The following is a 20,801-nucleotide window of genomic DNA, read 5'->3' as shown; positions in this document are numbered from 1 at the left end:
TTCTTAAACATTTTTTTTTTAACATTTCTTTTTTTCCACCACTGTGAAAATATTTTTTCCCACATTTTCAAACATAAAAACGGGTCAATTTGACCCACAGAACGACATGAGGACTAATTAAACTCGTCACACTGAAATATTCCAGTATGTCCGTCAGCCGAGCTGGCCTCAGTCCTGCACTGAAACGGCAGAGTCCAAATGAAATGCCTGAGGTTTACTGTGAATTTAACCTTTAATTGCTTATTAATTATTCATCTGCGGCTAAATGTTCAGTGCTGAGTGATCAAAGGCCGAGTTAATGAGCCAGAAGGACGGCGATTTTACACTCCAGCAGAGAGCCCAGACAAAAGCCAGAGTCCCTGTTGTCCTCAATCCCTGAAATCAGAGACTTTTGTTTGGAAGCGCTTTGTTGTCTTCACAGTGAATTTTACAGAAAATCTGACTGGAACTAATTTAGTCGCTCTGTGTGTGAGAGAAGCCAAAAGAAGAAACTGCTGCTGGTTCTGATCTGATCAAACCGCATCCAAACAGAAACCTTCTGCTGATACCTGAGTTTATGTCAAACTGCAGCTGCAACTGACCGACGTTCTGCATTAATCAGTCACACAGAAACACGACATCCCATAATACACAAAAACACACAACATCCCATAATACACACAGACACAATAATCAGCTGTTTGATCAATAAAATATCAGAAAATGTTAAAAATGTGGATCAGTTTCCTCAAATGTCTTTAGTCCAAAGATCTTCAGTTTACTGTCACAGAGGAAAGAAAGCAGAAAATATTCACATAGAAGAAGCTGCAAATACAGAACTGACACTGTTTTATAGAAATTATGCAAATTGATGAAACAGTTGTCTCCTGCATCTACTGCATCTTTTGCATCTACTGCATCTACTGTCTCCTCCTGCATCTACACATATCTACTTCATCATCTCTCCTGCATTAAACTTCATCTACTGCGTCTACTGCATCTATTGTCTCCTCCAAGATCTACTGCATCTACTGTTTCTCCTCCTACATCTACTGCATCTACTGTGTATCCTCTTGCATCTATTGCGTCTACTGTGTCTACTGCATCTACTGCATCTACTGTTTCTCCTCTTACATCTACTGCATCTTTCACATCTACTGTTTCTCCTCCTACATCTACTGTATCTTTCGCATCTACTGTGTCTCCTCATGCATCTACTGCATCTACTGTCTCCTTCTGCATTTACTGCATCTGTTGCATTTACTGTCTCCTCCTCTTTCTGCTGATACCTGAGTTTATAATCAAACTGCAGCTGCACCTAATCGACGTTCTGCATTAGTCAGTCACACAGAAACACGACATCCCATAATACACACAGAAACACTGTGAGCAGCTAAGCTTGCCAATAATCCACCAATAATCAGCTGTTTGATCAATAAAATGTCAGAAAATGTTAAAAATGTGGATCAGAGTTTCCTCAAATGTCTTGTTTAGTCCAAAGATCTTCAGTTTACTGTCACAGAGGAGGAAAGAAACCAGGAAATATTCACATGGAAGAAGCTGCAAATACAGAACTGACACTGTTTTCATAGAAATTATGCAAACTGATGAAACCGCTGATCAGTTAATGCAGAAATTCAGTTTTCAGGTTCAGGTTTTGATCAGATCAGAACCTGCAGCAGTTTCATCAGTTCCAGCTGTTCAGTTCTTCACAAAAACATTCTGATTTAAACAAAAGATCAAATTCTCAGTTTGTTTCATGTCCAAACACAAACAGCTGCTTCAGAAACTCAGGTTGAAAACGTGACCACAGAGTTTTAATGTTCTGCTTAAATCTGAGTAAATTACGACCTGATCAGACCTGAGCTGACCTCACAGTGTCTCCTCTTGCATTTACTGCATCTCCTCCTGCATCTAATGCATTAACTGCATCTACTGTCTCCTCCTGCATCTACTGTCTCCTCCTGCATCTACTACATCTCCTCCTGCATCTACTGTCTCCTCCTGCATCTACTACATCTCCTCCTGCATCTACTGCATCTCCTTCTGCATCTACTGCATCTCCTCCTTCATCTACTACATCTTCTCCTGCATCTAGTACATCTCCTCCTGCATCTACTATATCTCCTCCTGCATCTACTGCATCTTCTCCTGCATCTACTGCATCTACTATATCTCCTCCTGCATCTACTACATCTTCTCCTGCATCTAGTACATCTCCTCCTGCATCTACCACATCTCCTCCTGCATCTACTGCATCTTCTCCTGCATCTACTACATCTCCTCCTGCATCTACTGCATCTTCTCCTTCATCTACTACATCTTCTCCTGCATCTACTGCATCTTCTCCTGCATCTACTGCATTTATTGTGTCTCCTCCTGCATCTACTACATCTCCTCCTGCATCTACTGCATCTCCTTCTGCATCTACTGCATCTCCTCCTTCATCTACTACATCTTCTCCTGCATCTAGTACATCTCCTCCTGCATCTACTATATCTCCTCCTGCATCTACTGCATCTTCTCCTGCATCTACTGCATCTACTACATCTCCTCCTGCATCTACCACATCTCCTCCTGCATCTACCACATCTCCTCCTGCATCTACTGCATCTCCTCCTGCATCTGCTGCATTTGTTGTGTCTCCTCCTGCATCTACCACATCTATTCCATCTACTGTGTCTCCTCCTGCATCTTGTCCTCCATCTCCTGCATCTCCTCCTCCATCATCTCCTCCTGCATCAGAACCTCCTAAGTGTTTATTTAATGTCTGCTGTTGCACAAACAGAGAGCAACGTCATTTTGATCATGTACATATTGAAGAATTGACAGTAAACCTGACTTTGACTTTGATCTACTGCATCTGCTGCATCTAGTCCATCATCTCCTCCTGCATCACCTCCATATCCTGCATCTCCATAATCTCCTGCATCTACTGTATCTACTACACCTCCTCCTGCATCTACTGCATCGACTGCATCTGCTCCTCCCCTCTCCTCCCCTCCTCCTCCTGCTGTGCAACATTAATCTGAGCATCAGTCTGCTGGATTACATGCAGGATTACAGATTGAATTCATCTCTGCTGTCAGTCTCTGGCTCTGCTCCTCGTTCTGTCACTTTTCTCTTCGTGTCACCTGATCTCCCCCCACCTCCTCCTGTCTCCCCCCACCTCCTCCTGTCTCCCCCCACCTCCCCCTGTCTCCCCCCACCTCCCCCTGTCTCCCCTCACCTCCCCCTGTCTCCCCCCACCTCCTCCTGTCTCCCCCCACCTCCCCCTGTCTCCCCCCGTCTCCCCCCACCTCCCCCCGTCTCCCCCCACCTCCTCCCGTCTCCCCCCACCTCCCCCTGTCTCCCCCCGTCTCCCCCTGTCTCCCCCCACCTCCTCCTGTCTCCCCCACACCTCCTCCTGTCTCCCTCCACCTCCACCTCCCTCTTTATCGACCTCCCCTCCTCCCCCCTCTGTCCTCCCTCAGTCCCTCCACAATCACAAGTGATGATGGAGCATCACGATGATAAATCAACACCGGATTGATCTTCACCACCTTCATCATCATCATCATCATCATCATCATCATCATCACCACAGACACCATGAAACACAGTGACCCCCACCCCACCCCACCCCACCCCACCCCAGAAACAGAAGATGAGAACTGACCTTTGTTGCCACTGGCAACCGAAGCCAAGCAAAGGAGGAGGAAGGAGAGAAAATTCATTCTGTCCATCTGGGGGGAGAAGACACGCATCAACATGTGATCATCAGAAACACAGTAAACCACCAGACAACCTTCAGAGAACCTTCAGGGAACCTGACAGGTGAAGCTGGTCTCAGGTTGGTTGGTTTAATAAAACACAGACCCGGTTCTGCTGATTCTGATTAAAAACAGATTCATTCCGTTTCATCTCCACCTGAAGCTCTGCGGCATTTCTGCTCCGACACACGGCCAGCACCGACCAGTCCCGGCCCAGTACCGAGCAGCACCGGGCCGCTGGGCCGCTGCAGCCTCACCGACACATCGGAGCACAAATGTCGCAGAAGGAGGCGGAACGCCGCAGATCGTTACCGCGCTGAGTGATGCTCCCGGTGGTACCCAGCCGCTGCTCCAGCATCCGCCTCTCAGCCCCGCCGCTCGGCTCGGCTCGGCTCGATCCCCGCAGGCTGACACACCAACCGAAGCTGCAGGTGGACCGGGGAGTGCTGCTGGTGTCGGTTCGGTGGAGACGTGCGGAGACGGATGGGTGTCCTTGTTTTTCGGAGAACAGTGGATGTTCCGCTGCGTCCCTCCTCCTGAACCCGCCCACACTGCGTCCTTCTCTGCTCCAGCCACTGACTCACCACCGCCTCCTCCTGCCCCACCAGGGCCACAACTACCCCTCCGTCGTACCGGGGGGGTTCTTCATTTGCCCCGCACTCCCGTCAGAAGCTCACCGCAAAATGACGTCATAGCAGCCCCGTCGCCCCCCGCGCTCAAAAACAGCCGCCATCAGCTGCAGCTTTATTCCACAGAACCGGACCGGACCGCAGAACAGAACCGGAGAACAGAACCACGGACACCAGTCCGGATCTGCTGCCTCAGCTGCAGCCAGAGCTCTGAAAACATCCCATAATAAGCAAATATGACCGAAATCTGGGCTGAGGCCTTTATCCACTCAACATCCCATAATACACACAACATCCCATAGTACACACACAGACACACAACATCCCATAATACACACAGACACACAACATCCCATCATACACACAGACACATAACATCCCATAATACACACATGAACACAAAGCATCCCATAATATACACAGACACACATTATCCCATAGTACACACAAAGATACACAACATCCCATAATATACACGCAGACACACACTATCCCACAGCACACAGACACACAACATCCCATAATATACACAGACACAACAACTTTCTGTGATGGGATCATTGAAACATGAATCTTGGTTCACAGAAACAATCATGTATTTACTTTGTTTTCATACATGTAATAAACGAGTGGAATCTAAAACAGTTCTCGGCCTAGAGACCATAAGCGTAACTCCCACTGGGGGCAGAACTGCTATAAAGTCTTAAATCAGGGTCCACGAAAACCCAAATGTTTGATACAGTCGACTGAAAAAGCAGGTTCAAGTTTGGTTTCTGTCCAAACACCTAAATGTGGTTGGAACCGTTGAACCATGCGCTTTACTCACCGTCTGACTTCCGTTTCCCAACTGAAACTATTTTGGTCGTCACCATTCTCAGAATAATGATGAGAGCTGTTGGAGAATCTGGAGGGTCTAGATGTGACCCAAGTGAAGTTCAAGGAGATGTGTTGAAAAACAAGAACAATCTGTTTCCTGTAAGGCTTCCTGGTGAGGCCAAGAACTGTCTGAACCTACCACTTGTAGGTCTTTTAAAAATATGACAGAATCTTCTGAGTCAAAAATATACGTACAGCTTTTGATATTGAAAGTTGTGTTAATCTAATTTTTTTGTTTCATGGCCTCTAAAGTTCTTGTGAGTGATCATGATCGACTACAGCTGATGACTCCTGAGTCAGTTTAAATAGAACCAGTAGATCCACTCATTAGACTAAAACGTTACAGTGGGAAAGTCTGAGGAGCTCAGAAAAGATCTGAAGAAGCAAATCATGGACTTGAACAAGTAGATCCAAAATCATCAATTTGTCAGTCTAAAGTTCATGGTCCAGTTGTGTTACTGCCATTATCAGGAAGAAAACACAAACTATCACCTGCTGCTGAGAGATGATTGGTCAGGATGGTCAAGAGTCAACCAAGAATCATCAGAAAGCAGGTCTGAATGAGTGAGAAGCTGCTGGAACACAGCTGTCAGTGTCCACAGCATTTTACATCAACATGAGCTGAGAGGATCCATGAAGAAGGAAGTTCTTCCTCTAGAAGCAGAACCTTAAAGCTCCACTCAAGTTTGAAGACCTTCTGGAGGAACGTTCTGTGGTCAGATGGAAGAAAAACTGAGCAGTAATATGTTTGGAGGAGAGAAGATGAAGCGTTTAACCCCAACAACACCAAACCTACCAACAAGCATGGTGGTGGCAGTATCATACTCTGGGGCTTTCTAGCAGTGCTGTTGGACTGGTTTCAGACTGTATGTTGGACTGGTTTTGGACTTTCTTGGGAATAGTTTATGTTTGGTTTCAATCTTGGTTCTGGGCTGGTTTTAGGTGTGATTTAAAGTTGGTTTCAGGATTGTCTTGGACTTTTTTAGCAGTAGTTTTGTTAGGGTTTATTTTTGTAAAGGCACTGAAATTGATACCATATATAAGTAGTATAACACTGATGCTAATATCATTTATTGTGTAATTAATGTATGGGTTCTGTTGACCTGAATAAAGGGAGAGCATCAGTCCCAAGCTCTGTAGAACTGCAGAAACACTGAATATGATTCAGTTTATTTGAAAATCTTTGGGCTTTAGAACCAATAAAGAACTAAATGAATGAACACAGATGATCTGAAGACACCAGAGATGCTGATTTTCTTTTTTTTTTTTTACTGTTTTCTGACCAAATAATCAAACTTCATATCAAGAACATATTTGGCAGAATAACTGACAGAAGAGCTGCAATGATTAACTGAAACCAGAAAGTCGAAGCAGCAATCAGAGAAATTAGACTGTTTATATTTTTGAAAAAAGACTCAAAGTGATTAATGGATTATTAATATGTCTGTGGTTAATTTTAGGAGTTGACAGCAAATCGATTAATCGTTGCAGCTCTGGATAAAGACTGTTTTTACTCTTTCGGCTGGACAGGAGACAAACAGCTTCAGCTCACAGAGTGAAACATGAACTGGTTCTTCGTTTTGACATGTGGTTCCAGAGTATAAAACAGAGGAGTGAAACACAGGGACAACATTGGTCATGAAATATTATCCAAAAGCTACAAAACGTTGGTCTTCATAAAAGCTGTTAAAACTCTATAAAATCAAGTCTTTTTTTCCATCACAAATCAAATGAAAACCAGAACAAATGTACTGTAAAACATTCATCAGTACAAGGCCATTTGGAGTTGGGTGTTGGTGGACATTTACAGTTTGTAGAACCACACCAGCAGCCCCTGATTATGAAACACCAGCATCTGTCTGCGGTTTAAATCCGGAGCTGCAGTCGGCTTCACCTCCTCAGACCTGGACAACAACGAAGACCGAACCCGTCACTGCTGAGTGCAAATCTGTCGACAGCATCGACTCTCTCAAACTAACTAGCAAACAGGAAACTGCCCCTGATTGGCTCACAATTCCCCCACGTGGCACAACGGTAATTTCCTGTAAACATTTGCTTATAAAAACACCTCTTCCCCTCCGAAACACAAAAATAGATAGAAATTTATTTGTACATGGACATATATATATTACTAAAGGCCTTAAAATATTTCCCGTTCTGCTTCTTGAGAGTCACAGTTCCCTTCAGTGGAGATCCAGCCTCAGCCGACCTGCAGGGACAGAACACACAGGTTAACACACCTGGACACACCTGGGCACACACATACACACATCTGGACACACCTACACACTCCTCAGCACACCTGGGCACACATACACATATGGCAAGTTTGAGCACGTTTTTAGAAAGAAGTGCAACACCTGCAGCTGCAAAGGAGAGGGAGACGGCGTGGGAGAACATTGCTGCCTGGGTCAATGCGTAAGTTTAAATCACAATAATATTACAGGAAAACTGTTTGAATAGTAGCCTATTAAGTTAATTCATTTAGGTGCAATCCTGTGGGGGAGAAGAGCATGTGGCAGCAGCTTAAGATGAAATATAAAAACACTCCCTGGGAAATCCTAAAAGAAATTAAAATTACTAATCTCAGTCTGAGGTTGCAGCACGTCATTAACAGAATGATTTAAAATTAATTTAACAGATCTCTACATCATTCACCTGCAATCCTGTGGAACTCCTCCTTGATGACTCTGACAGGTTTATGTCCAGGGAAAATCACAAAGATGGTAAAAGCCGTTTAAGGGCCAGACACACTTTTCTGACCGTCCTGCATACAGTTGCCTTACTGAAGTGTTCTGCATCTTCGACATTGTATAAAAAACTTCCATTTGCAAAGAACCGCAGCGCAACACACAATATCTGCTGGGATGTGAGAGCATGACTGTGGTTGGTAACTGATAATTGTCCGGAAATGCAAGAACATTTATGCGCAGTCTGAAAATGATCTCCTGACGAATATTTAATTCTCTGTGCAGTAATGCTGTTCCTTCATCCACTGGATCGTTCATGAAAGGACAGAACTAGACTTCGCCAAAACTCACCTGCTGACTGAATGAATGAATGAGGAAATCAAATAGCCTGTGTGGCTGAAAGAGGGCGGAGACTGAGATAAACCTGGTCCTGAGAGAGTCATAGAGTCTGTTACTATGGTAACTGACCGAGAGCTTCAGTTACCTCTCTTTGTGAAACAGGCTAGAGTTACTCCTCAGTCTCTGGTTTGAGTTACCTCCCTTTGTGAAACGGAAAACTCTGAGTTTCCCTCATTTCAGAGTTAACAAACTCAGAGTTTTCACTAAACCTGCTTCGTGAAACGGACCCCAGGACACACATGAACACTCACCATGCCGAGTCCTCGTACCAGCTTTATTCCTGCTTCTTGTCTTTGCGCTCTTTCTTCGGCACCAGAGCCTTACGGAGGTACGGCATCGATAAATAGGCTACGAGGAAGAAAACGTGACCACAGAAGTAGACGGAAGAATAAACCTGAAACACAAAGGTGACAAAAATTATAATCCTGGAGGACAAGACACAAAAACCAACTACTCAGGTAAAACATTCATCAGTTTTTATAAAAAACTGTATAAATTCTGTGATTTCAGCTGTGAATATTTTCTGGTTTCTTTCCTCTGTGACAGTAAACTGAAGATCTCTGGACTAAACAAGACATTTACACAGATCCAGTCTGGATGTTTAAACTGTTTGTGTTTCAGAGTCTGATGAACCTTCAGACTCAGAGGTCAACGTCCCTCTTTGACTTCAGCCTGACGTCTGTTTCTTAAAGTCCTGTGACGACCAAGCGCCCTGCTGGTCATGTGACCTCAGCGGCAGGTACAGGGGAGAGCGGCACATTAACCTGGACTTACCTTTAGCCACTTGTCGTAGGTGAAGAGGCAGAACGCCACCAGAGGGTAACCCATGAAGAGCCAGTGGATGAACTGTTGGACCACGTAGATGAAGGGATAGAGGGGGCTGCTGGCCAGTCTGGTGAGCAGAGGACTGTCCCGGACCAGAGCCTGGGCCTGGTACCAACACATTTATAAATCAACGATCAATATAGTTATATATATATATATCACTGATGTACATGTATATACACTGCCCATCCAAAAACAAAGTCGCACACTCTTAATATTTCATTGGACCACCTTTAGCTTTGAGTACAGCACTCATTCACCATGACATCGTTTCAATAAGCTTCTGCAAAGTCACAGCATTTATTTCTGTCCAGAGTTGGATTAATTTTCCACCAGGATCTTATACTGATGATGGAGAGTCGGACAAAGTCTTCTCCAGAACATCCCAAAGATTCTCAGTGGGGCTGAGGTCTGGACTCTGTGGAGGACAATCCATCTCATGCTCCCTGATCCACTCATTCTCAATGTGAACCCATGAATCCTGGCATCATCGTCTTGGAACATGTCCATGAACATCAGGGAAGAAAAACTCCACTGATGGAAAGACCTGATCATTCAGTATCTTCAGGTATCAGCTGACCTCATTCTTTGGGAACATAATGAACCTGACCAACCCCAGATCATAACTCTAACCCCCACAGGCTGGTAGTTACTAGACATGATGAGAGCATCACTTCATCTGCCTCTCTTCTTACCCTGATGCCCCCATCACTTTGGAACAGGGTAAATCTGGACTCATCAGACCACATGACCTTCTTCCATTGATCCAGAGTCCAATCTTTATGCTACATAGCAAACTGAAGCCTTTTTTTCTGATTAGTCTCACTGATCAGTGGTTTTCTTAGAGCTACAGCTGTTTAGTCCCAATCCTTTGAGTTCCCTTCATGTGGAAATGTTCTTACTTTCACTATTAAACATTGACGTGAGTTCTGCTGTTGGTTTCCTACGATCATCTAAGAGTTTGTTCCATGAAGATGAAGGTTCTCCACTATCCTTCAGGTTTTAATGATGTGTTGGACGGTTCTTAACCTGATTTTAGTAGTTTCATCTCCTTAGTTGTTTTCTTTGCTTGATGCAGGCCAATAATTTGACCCTTCTGAGACAGATTAACATCCTTTCCATGACCACAGGATATGTCTTCCAACATTTAAGAAATGAGAAGCTCCTCACTGCATCAGCTAGGGTTAAATAAGTTGTTTCATCACTGCAGTAATTATCCAATGGAAGGATCTTAACTATTTGCTTATTTATATCCAAGTGGGGACTTTTTTTTGGACAGACAGTGTATGTTGTGTCAGAGGTTACCTGTCTCTCCACAGTGATGATGAAGAACTCCATGGAGAAGCACAAGAAGTATCCAGAGTGGAGGCCATGCCAGATGGTCAGAAAGAATAACGAGGTCACATGAGATAAAGGTTTGTTGCCCAGGAACTTCAGACGCTTGAACACATGTCTGAAAGGAGACAAACATGGAGCCTGAGTGGATCAGAACGCAGAAGTGCAGCAGCTTTTTGTTTTCACAAGATATGGTGAATAAAGTCCTGATTTACTACATCACAGTTTTTATTTCAGCTCCAGACTCTGTTCAGATTCAACAGGATCCTGGTTAAAAAACTACATTCAGTTCATGACTCTTTAGTCCCAGTGAAGGAGTGTTCCACCTGAGATTTACCTGTTATAACCTAGCAGAATGTTTAACCTGTTAGACTCACCTGGCTGGATGTTTAACCTGCGTACGCTCACCTGGCTGGATGTTTAACCTGTTAGACTCACCTGGCTGGATGTTTAACCTGTTAGACTCACCTGGCTGGATGTTTAACCTGTTAGACTCACCTGGCTGGATGTTTAACCTGCGTACGCTCACCTGGCCACCCAGGCGTTAGTGTTGATGTTGAAGGAGGCGATGGTTCCTGAGAACAGGGGCGTGGTCTCAAACAGCCAGACCTTCATGTTGGCGCAGGCGTCCCATTGGTGCTTCCCGTCAACCACGCCGTTATAGCCGAGTCCGGACAGAATACACACTCCCTCCTGCAACACACAACGCAACACATACTGTAACACAACTAATTCTTTCCCGTTGATCCACGTCCAGCAGGTTTTTTTTCTCATTAAATCTGTTTGAACAGCAACATCTGAGGAACTTTTAAAGACAAAAACCTGAAATTTTCTCTCTTATTTCTCATCATGTTGTTTATTCAGAAGCTCTATTTGTATTTGAACCATTCAAACTCCAGAACTCTACTTGGATCAGACCTCCTTCCAACAGTTTAGTTTTTGTGGTTCAACTTGTCAAACCTGATCAATCAGTTGTTAAGGTCAATGAAAATCACTTTCTTTAGTGACCCGATATTTCATATTAAAGTATTCTACGTGTTTATTTCAGCATTATTGTGTCCTGCAATGACCTGATGAGAAATAAGAGAGAAAATTTCAGGTTTTTATCTTTAATAGTTCCTCAGACGTTGTTGTTCAAACAGATTTAATGTGAGAATAAACATGACGGAAGTCAGACTTGAAAACATCTCAGAGTGTTTTTGATAGAGGAAGCTAAAATTTCCCAGACACCACTTTAAGAATGCAGAGTTTAAAACAGTTTAAATGAGATGTTGGAGCAGAAAGAACATCTTTAGAGCAGATCAGGGTGTGACTGAATGAATTAAAGCTTTCTAGGAACATCTCTACTTACTGCTATGACCCAGCAGCTGACGTATTTGTACAGACCGATTTTGGCCCACAGCAGGATGAAGACGCAGCGGTACCAGAAGGGCTGGGCCTGAGAATGAACACAGCAGGGGTTAGAACCTGTTCCGTTGAATCCGTTCTCCACACTGAAGCTGTTCTCACCTCGTACTCTGCAGTCTGGTAGTAGCTGTCGGGGTAATAAGGACTGAAGATGGCGTAAATCAGCAGGCAGAGGAAACCCAGACCGAACCTCTTCATCGCCGGGACAACACTGAGAACAGAGGGAGACGCTGAGAACGGTTCTCTGTTAACACCTGGAGAACATCTCTGGGATGTTCTCCTACTAGAAGACTGGAGGATTAGAACACTAGAGCTTTAGAACACTAGAAGATTAGAACACTAGAACATTACAACACTAGAAGATTAGAACACTTGAAGGCTAGAAGATTAGTATACCACAACATTAGAACAGTAGAAGACTAGAACACTAGAACATTAGAACACTTAAAGACTAGCACACTAGATGATTAGAACACTAGAACATTAGAAGAGTAGAACAGTAGAACATTAGAACACTAGAACAGTAAATTAGCAGGCAGAGGAAACACAGGGCGAACAACACTGAGAACAGAAGGAGACGCAGAGAACGGTTCTCTGTTAACACCTGTAGAACATCTCTGGGATGTTCTCCTGTTCTACCTGTTGGGGGGTTTCCCGGGACAGTCGGTCAGTTCTCCAGCCACCAGCCTCTGGTAGCTCCTCAGGGTGAACTGGGGACCCACAAGGAAGCCTCCATAGAAGTAGGAGAACCCGCAGACCTCGAGCAGCGACGGAACCGACAGCAGGGCGGCTTTCTTCTGCTCTGGGCTCAGCTGGGACTAAAATACAGCAGACACAAACAAAGTCAGAAATGCTTCACTGAAAAATTAAAGAATCTCTATCTTCACTTCTTTCTGTTTGAGAATCTGTAATGAAGACTTTGATATTTTACTTCAAACTAATAACTGATTAACTAAGAGATTGATAATTATTAATAATAAATAAGTGTAAATAAAAGTAGTGTTCAGGTTTCTGCAGATGTCACTGATCTTCTCTGTTTGAAGTCAAACATCTACATTATTTATCCAGATTGTTTTGTTCATTGACCGGATTTTGTTGAAAACCAGAAAAACAAACAATTGAAAAAGTGAATAAATCTGAAGTAAATAATCATGATCATCAATCAGCTGACTCACCGGTTCCTTCCCACCGTCATAGTAATCAAATGACAGACCTGAAACAGAAAACAGAATCACCTGAACAAACATCTGAACAAACATCTAAAGACACACCTGAACAAGCACCTAAAGACATAGCTGAAGAAATATCTGAACAAACACGTGAACAATCACCTGAACACCTAAATAAACATCTAAGCAAACACCTGAACACCTAAATAAACATCTAAACAAACACCTGTCAGAACTGTACAGGTGTTTGTTCAGGTGTTTGTTTGTTTGTTTGTTGAGGTGTTTCTTTAGATGCTTGTTCAGGTGTTTCTTTAGAGGTTTGTTTAGGTGTTCAGGTGTTGTTTGTTCAGGTGTTTGACATCAGGACTCGTCTGACTGAACCCACCGACTAGCTTCAGCATGAGGACGCAGTGAGGCATGGTCCACTTGATGTCGTACTCCTCGGTGGCCGTGTAGTAATAACCTGCTAGCAGGTAGATCTGCAGGAGAACACCACAAACAGACAAACATCAGCTGAGGTTAGAAAACTTCAGCAGAACAGAATCCACAGAAAAAGAGCTGATTCAGAAAAACTGCAGAAAAGGCAGTTTCACAACGTTTAATTCCTCAAACTGTGGGTGCTAAAGGGAGAACATGTGACCGTTGGTTCTTTAACACGTGAGACAAAAAACATAAAACATCAGCTTCAGCCCTCAAAATCACCAGAAAAACTCAGTTTAACAGCCTGAAACTTAAAAAACACAACAAATGTCAGATTAGAAACTTTTAGAGTTTAATCGTGTGTCAGGTCTGAACTTAAAATCACAATCTTTCATTGAATACTTTATTCTGAACATCTCATGTAAAAATTTATCGAAATAAAGCATAAAAATAAAAAAACAAACAACTCTGTGCTCAATAAATGCAATGAACTAAATGTCAGTAAGCTGTTGGGAGATGCGTTCAGCATGGAGGAACGTTAATCTGTGATGTTTCTGTTTTTACAGTTTCTGACTGATTCTGGAGTTATTCTGGTGATTTATTTATTTATTTATCTCAATCTCATTTTTATTTAGTTATCAAACACTGTAAATGTATTAGCAGGAAGTAATATGATACTAGTAGGAAGTAGTAGAACACTAGAACATTAGAACACTAGAAGACTAGAAGGTTAGAACATTTGAACAGTAGAACACTGGAACGTTAGAACCTTACACCACTAGAAGGTTAGAACACTAGAACAGGATCTCACCATCTGGAAGGTGAAGCTGCTCAGGACGGCCGTCACCGTTCTCCCCATCAGCCTCAGCATCAGGAACTGAACTAACACACATACTACTGAGTGGTACAGCTGAGAACCTGCAGAACACAGAGAACACAGATGCCGGGTTTAACTGCAGAAACCCGCAGCACCCGAACGCAACATTCAGCAGCTACTGATGAGAAATACAAAGAAAAACCAACAAACCTGCTGTAAAATCCCAGAGCAGCACAACAGAGACAGGAGAGACAGGTCAGCGCTGACAGAGTTTATATTCATCCCTTCATTTATTCATCCATAAATTTATTCATCCCTTCATTTATTCATTCACCTGTCTACGGGACATTATTGCTGTTATCACATGACCGAGTTCAGACAAGTTAACTGAAGCTGAGAAAATGTGTTTAATTAATCAGATAAACATTTTTAATGATAAAATTTCACAGATTCAGTGGTAAATTGCGAATATTTGCATTTTTTTTCATTTTCTATGACATAAAATTAAACTAGAGCTTGATTAATGATTATTTTCATTAATTTAGACAATAACTGGCAGGTTAATCATTTGTTTGGAGGAGTTTTGTTTGTAATAAAACCGTTAAAAAAACACGCATTATTGATCTATTCAAACTTTTAAAGGTTTGGTTTACTGGGATGGAATAAAAATCTCCACATCTGAGATGGTGGATGGACAAGGAGGTTTGAAAATAAATGACCAGTGATGGTTTTCCTGTTACAGACCGATGATCTGAGAAGTGGAACTTTGAGACTTTGGGTTTTGGTTGTTGGACAAAACAAACCAGAAAGGCACTCAGAGAGCGCAGTACTCCGCCAAGGCTGCTCAGTCTTTGTATCATTTCCAACGGATGAAATCTTTAATAAAAAATGACCTTGCACTGAGCACAGGTGTGTGTTATGCATGTGTACGTTATGTACGGATACCGAATCACGTGACCTAAATATGTAGCAGGCGGTGGGAATTGATGGGACTCAGAAACACCCCCACAATTTAATCAATTATTCCTTGGATCATTTCTGATGGATAAGTCCTGATAAGTCCTCAGTGGTCTGTAAGATTAGAAGACTAGAACACTAGAAGGCTAGAAGATTACAATACTAGAACATTAGAACACCAGAAGACCAGAAGATTAGAACACTAGAAGACTAGATGACTAGAACACTAGAAGACTAGAAGATTAGACCATTAGAACACTAGAAGACTAGAACATTAGAACACTAGCATCAAGCATATTTGCACTTCTTGGACTGTTACTTATTTGCATTGTTCTGAGTATTCTGCACTAAATCCGTCACTTTATCTCATGGTCATGTTTACATTTCACTCAGTTCTACTTTTCTTAGTTCTTAGTTGTTTCTCGGCTCTAATTTTGCTTCCTTTGTTCTTTTTGCCCTTTAATATCTTATTTTTTAAGTCTTTATTTAATGTCTACTGTTGCACGAAGAGAAAGTAACGAAATTTCGATCCTTGGTATGTCATGTACATATTGAAGAATTGACAATAAAGCTGACTTTGACTTTGACTTGACTTACAAGATTTGAACACTAAGGATTCGAGGATTCAAGGATATTTATTGTCATTGCATTTCTGCAACAAAACTTTGTTGGCACTTCCAAAAAACAACATAGTATAACAACAAGAACTTTAGAACACTAGATGACTAGAAGACTCGAACACTTAGAAGACTAGAAGATTAGAACTCTAGAAGACTAGCAGGCTAGAAGATTTGGTCCTAGTGTCATTTCTGACCTTCCCTGAAAATTTCATCAAAACCCATTTTGGGCTTTGAGTCCTTTTTTGAGTGATGTTGCTACGAAACTGAATATCTTTGGACTTATGAAGGAAAATGACTCTTTCCCCTCTCCGAGGTCATAATGGCTTTTAGACAGACTGCAGGAGATCAGATATCGTCTATTCTGACGTGACTAAGCAGACTAGTTGTCTCCATGTTGGACTGTAATCTAAATCTGACCTTCTCCCAGCTACAATATAAATCCGAAGATCAGAGCGAATCCTCAGATCTGATGCTGGCGTTGCCTGCATGTCCTGCTGCTCTGTTGGCATCACTTCTCCTTCCTCCCTCTTTGTCTGCCTCCTCATCCTCTCTGGACCTCGCTGAACTTCCACAAAAGGACTAAACGAGACATCAGAGGAAACTCTGATCCACATTTTCACCATTTTCTGATATTTTAGAACCAAACAGTTGATTATTGATCCACAACAGAATCCTTAGAGGAGAAAAGTCGTCATTAAACAAAAACTCTTCAACTCTTTTTCACCTCATTTTAAACATTTTTTTTTTTTTTTAAACATTCTAACATATAAATTACCACCAGAGAGGATTTTATCAGCACGTCTTCCTGAGTCTGGACAGAATTACAGATTAAGGGGTTAAACTTTGGACTGTTTAACTGCGACTGTTCAGTTCATTCATGATTAGATTAGATTAGATTCTACTTTACTGTCATTGAACTCAGAAATCAGCAGCTTCTAGAAAACTGTCGACTCAGGAATCAGAAATGTTTAGTTTGGAGATCTGAAGACCACATCTGAGACTTTAGGAAACTTATCAGCACCATTTTATGACATTTTAGAGACCAAATAGCTGATCGATTGATCAGTTTGAGTAATTATTGGATTTAAACGGTTTAAATTCTGGGATTTCAGCTTCTTCACTGTGAAGATTTTCTGCTTTTTTTCCTCTTAAATGACAGAAAATTGAAGCTTTTTTTGACAAAACGAGACATTTGAGGAAACTCTGATCCACATTTTCTGATTTTTAAGAACCAAACATCTGATTGATTGATGGAGAAAATAATCAATAGTGAGATGAAATAATAAAATGATCTGAACGTGTTTTATGACTGAAGCTCAAGAAAGTTCAACTGGAACTATTTCATAAATGTTTCAGGAAGTTCTCCGGTTAAATGGAAGGTGATGATGTTCTGCTTTTCTTTGTTTTACGTTCTAATAAATGGAATGTTTGACACTAATTGAACATCTTTGGATCAATAGAACCAGCAGAAGGAGGAAAGGAAACCTCACAGCGTTCAGAACAACTTTATCCAGATAAAACCTGAGGCAACGTTGAGGTTTGATTATTCTGTTAAAACGCAGCTCTGAAGGACCTGAGAAAGAACGTTGTAGAACACGGACGGTAACGAGAACAAAGTTCATCATTTGTTAGGAATCAACCCAGACATTAATGTTTAACAAAGAGCAGAAACCTTCAGTCTCACCAAAGTTAAACGCTGCTAGAGCCAAGCCCGAGAACGAGTGGAACAAGTGGATCACTGTGGCAGGCTGGTGGAACAGCAGGCGGCGGTACAGCAGAGCACAAGGATACCCTGCAGGAGAACCACAGGAGAACATGTTAGTGGAACCATCCATCCATCCATTATCTATACACCGCTTAATCCTCATTAGGGTCGCGGGGTAGTGGAACCACAGAAAGAAAAAAAAAACGGAACATTATAACTGTAGAGCAGTGGACCGAACAGACAGAACACACAGGAACACAGGAGAACCATGGATGACAATCTAAATCTCAAGAAGAACCATAATGGAGAAGGACTACAGATAGAACCAACACTCAGCACACAGGCAGAACCATCACTTATTACACAGATAGAACCAACACCTAGAACACAGATGGAACCAACACTCAGCACACAGATGGAACCAACACTCAGCACACAGATGGAACCAACACTCAGCACAGATAGAACCAACACCTAGAACACAGATAGAACCAACACTCATAACACAGGCAGAACCATCACTCAGCACACAGATAGAACCAACACCTAGAACACAGATGGAACCAACACTCATCACAGATAGAACCAACACCTAGAACACAGATGGAACCAACACTCATAACACAGGCAGAACCATCACTCATTACACAGATAGAACCAACACCTAGAACACAGATGGAACCAACACTCATCACAGATAGAACCAACACCTAGAACACAGATAGAACCAACACTCATCACAGGCAGAACCAACACCTAGAACACAGATGGAACCAACACTCAGCACACAGATGGAACCAACACTCAGCACAGATAGAACCAACAGTCTGATTTCTGATGTGGTTCCACACATATTGTAAATGCGATCAATAATATGACAACAAGATGAGAGAACTTTGTTCTGAAACAATCAGTGGACCGTGATTTTATTGATGTAAACAGTAAAATAAATGTTCTGCAGGTTCCATCTGAGGTCACTGCTGGTTCAAACACACCAAGGAGCCTTTGAGCAAAGCATTGACTCATGTTGAGGAATAAATGCACATATTTCTGCTGGACTTTAGAGAGAGACAGAACCACAGCAGTGGGTCCTGTAGAACGTCTATAATCAATAACGGCTGATCAACGATCTGCAAATGTTCCAGAACTTAGAGCTGAATTCTGCAGCTTCACTGTTTGACTCCCAGGAAGCTGCAGTTTGTTACTACATGAGCAACATGGTGCAACATGCATGGAGCAACACAGTGACTGCAGTCAATCACAGCATGCATGCTGCAGACGGCCCTGTGATTGGCTGCAGTGGCTGCGTTGCTTCATGCATGTCTGCAGCGGCCAATCACAGGCTGAGCTGGAGTTCAGTTGGTTGCATTGTTGTGAGGAGACGTGTTGATGTTGGAACAAAGTTCAGGGAGGACACACACACACGCACACACACACATACATACACACACACACACACACACACACACACACACACACTCGCACACACGCACACACACAAACACACGCACACACACACACAAGCGCGCAGTTTATCTCTGTGAGGACCTTCAGTGACCTTCACTAATAAACCACCAGAAAAAGGTAACAACTAGTCACAGTGAACACTAACTGACTGGAACTGATTATTATTTTCTAGTGTTGATTATTTTTGGTCTGTTTGGTTCTGAAATGTCCAAAAATGTTAAAAATGTGGATCAGAGTTTCCTCAAATGTCTTGTTTAGTCCAAAGATCTTCAGATTACTGTCGCGGAGGAGGAAATAAACCAGAACATATTCACTGAAGAAGCTGAAAGCTCACAGAATTTAGACAGTTTTTATTGATCATTAACTTGAACAGTGAACCAGTTGAGCTGCTGGTTAGCTGGAGGCTAACTGGGGCTGGGGGAGGGAATAAAAGCTCCATTGTTGTTGGGGGGAGGAGACGCTGTGACACAGTTTAACCCCCAGAGGAGGCCGGATTGAACAACAGGACAATCAATCGATCAGTAATCAGCCGATAATCAGCTGCTCCTCTGATAACCAAGTAATCAGTTTGTGCAAGAAGAAGAAACACGTCAGTTTGTAGGAATAAACATTAATGGAGATGATTAATGTTGACAACAGAGCTGTGATTAGTGATTGACTATTAAACTAGTAAATGAACAAAAACAGTTTAAATTCTGATTTTAGCTTCTTAAAAGGGAATATTTTCTGTTTTTTTCCCCTCCTTTGTGACAGAAAACTAACAATCCTTGGACTAAACAAGAACTTCGAGGAAACTCTGATCCACATTTTTAACATTTTCTGACAGTTTAGAGACCAAACAGTTCATTGTTGATCCACAGTTTAAATAAAGATCAGTTTGAATAGTGATCAGTTTGAATAAAGATCAGCTTGAATAGTGATCAGTTTGAATAAAGATCAGCTTGAATAGTGATCAGTTTAAGTAAAGATCAGTTTAAATAAAGATCCGTTTAAATAAAAATCAGCTTAAACAGAGATCAGTTTAGCCTATATGAAGATCAGTTTAAATACTGATCAGTTTAAATAAAGATCAGCTTAAATACTGATCAGTTTAAATAAAGATCAGTTAAAATACTGATCAGTTTAAATAAAGATCAGCTTGAATAGTGATCAGTTTATGTGAAGATCAGATTAAACAGAGATCAGTTTAGATAAACATCAGTTTAAACAAACATCAGTTTAAACACTGATCTGGAGCAGCTGAGCTCGGGGTTAGTCAGACACTTAACAGCCACGTGCTGCGGCAGCTTTAACCTCCTGTTAGTTTTAACATCGATCATTGATCAGAGCCGATCAGTCCACGGTGATGTGATCAGTCTGATCAGTTCCCAGCTGCTGCTGCTGCCTGAAGCTCTGACTCACAGTTTGTCCTGTTCGCCACTGTTTCTAGCCTCACCTGGACCTCACCTGGACACCCGGACCCGCCCCGACCCCCCACGCAGACACCTAAGCGACCCACGCACGCGACTCACCGATCAGGATGGACAGGATGAGCCGGACCGCCGGTTCCGGAGAGCCCAAAGACTCCGACACCGTCTCCAGCAAGGGAGCCGCCATCTTTACTGTGGGCGGAACGGAGGCGACGCGACGCTTAGTGACGTTACAAGCACGCGCGCACACAAAAACACACGCACACGCGCTCACAGGCACACACCCACAAACACACACACAGCCTGTCTGCTCTCTCAACCATCCAGTTATTGATTATTGATCAG

The 20,801-nt window shown here is 42.6% G+C and overlaps 2 protein-coding genes across 3 annotated transcripts in view; both read right to left on the bottom strand.

Annotated features, from left to right (window-relative positions):
• Positions 1 to 4,179, bottom strand: part of clstn3 (calsyntenin 3) — a 28,323-nt gene extending 24,144 nt beyond the window's left edge. Inside the window, exons 1-2 of the mRNA XM_055013914.1 lie at positions 4,044 to 4,179; positions 3,638 to 3,704 (exon numbers count right to left, since the gene is read on the bottom strand). Coding sequence (XP_054869889.1) covers positions 3,638 to 3,704 — 67 coding nt within the window. The 5' untranslated portion in view covers positions 4,044 to 4,179. The remainder of the gene's footprint in view (positions 1 to 3,637; positions 3,705 to 4,043) is intronic.
• Positions 4,180 to 6,482: 2,303 nt separating this feature from the next.
• Positions 6,483 to 20,715, bottom strand: lpcat3 (lysophosphatidylcholine acyltransferase 3). Of its 2 annotated transcripts, none has more exons than XM_023274143.3 (13): positions 20,559 to 20,715; positions 17,560 to 17,667; positions 14,293 to 14,399; positions 13,447 to 13,540; positions 13,068 to 13,105; positions 12,532 to 12,710; positions 11,995 to 12,103; positions 11,837 to 11,923; positions 11,015 to 11,178; positions 10,456 to 10,603; positions 9,100 to 9,255; positions 8,577 to 8,719; positions 6,483 to 7,445 (listed from the first exon to the last, which is right to left on the bottom strand). In XM_023274143.3, the coding sequence occupies exons 1-12, from the start codon at positions 20,641 to 20,643 to the stop codon at positions 8,600 to 8,602; spliced, it is 1,395 nt and encodes a 464-aa protein (XP_023129911.1). In that variant the 5' UTR covers positions 20,644 to 20,715; the 3' UTR covers positions 6,483 to 7,445; positions 8,577 to 8,599. The 2 variants fall into 2 exon arrangements, with proteins under 2 accessions (XP_023129911.1, XP_054869894.1); XM_055013919.1 differs by having other exon boundaries at positions 8,595 to 8,719.
• Positions 20,716 to 20,801: the final 86 nt, after the last annotated feature.

Source organism: Amphiprion ocellaris, chromosome 9 (genome assembly GCF_022539595.1).
Source record: "Amphiprion ocellaris isolate individual 3 ecotype Okinawa chromosome 9, ASM2253959v1, whole genome shotgun sequence".
NCBI lineage: Eukaryota > Metazoa > Chordata > Actinopteri > Pomacentridae > Amphiprion > Amphiprion ocellaris.
Note: the sequence above shows the minus strand (reverse complement) of the source record. Positions and strands in the feature narration are given on the sequence as shown.

Bases quoted from the DNA above. Each gene is read 5' to 3' on its own strand.
- lpcat3 (XM_023274143.3), bottom strand. From the start codon at position 20,643: ATGGCGGCTCCCTTGCTGGAGACGGTGTCGGAGTCTTTGGGCTCTCCG. The intron at 13,541-14,292 runs GTGAGATCCTGT...GTTCTCCTGCAG, and splicing joins GCAGCTTCACCTTCCAGATG to ATCTACCTGCTAGCAGGTTA. The intron at 10,604-11,014 runs GTGAGCGTACGC...GTCTCCTTTCAG, and splicing joins ACTAACGCCTGGGTGGCCAG to ACATGTGTTCAAGCGTCTGA.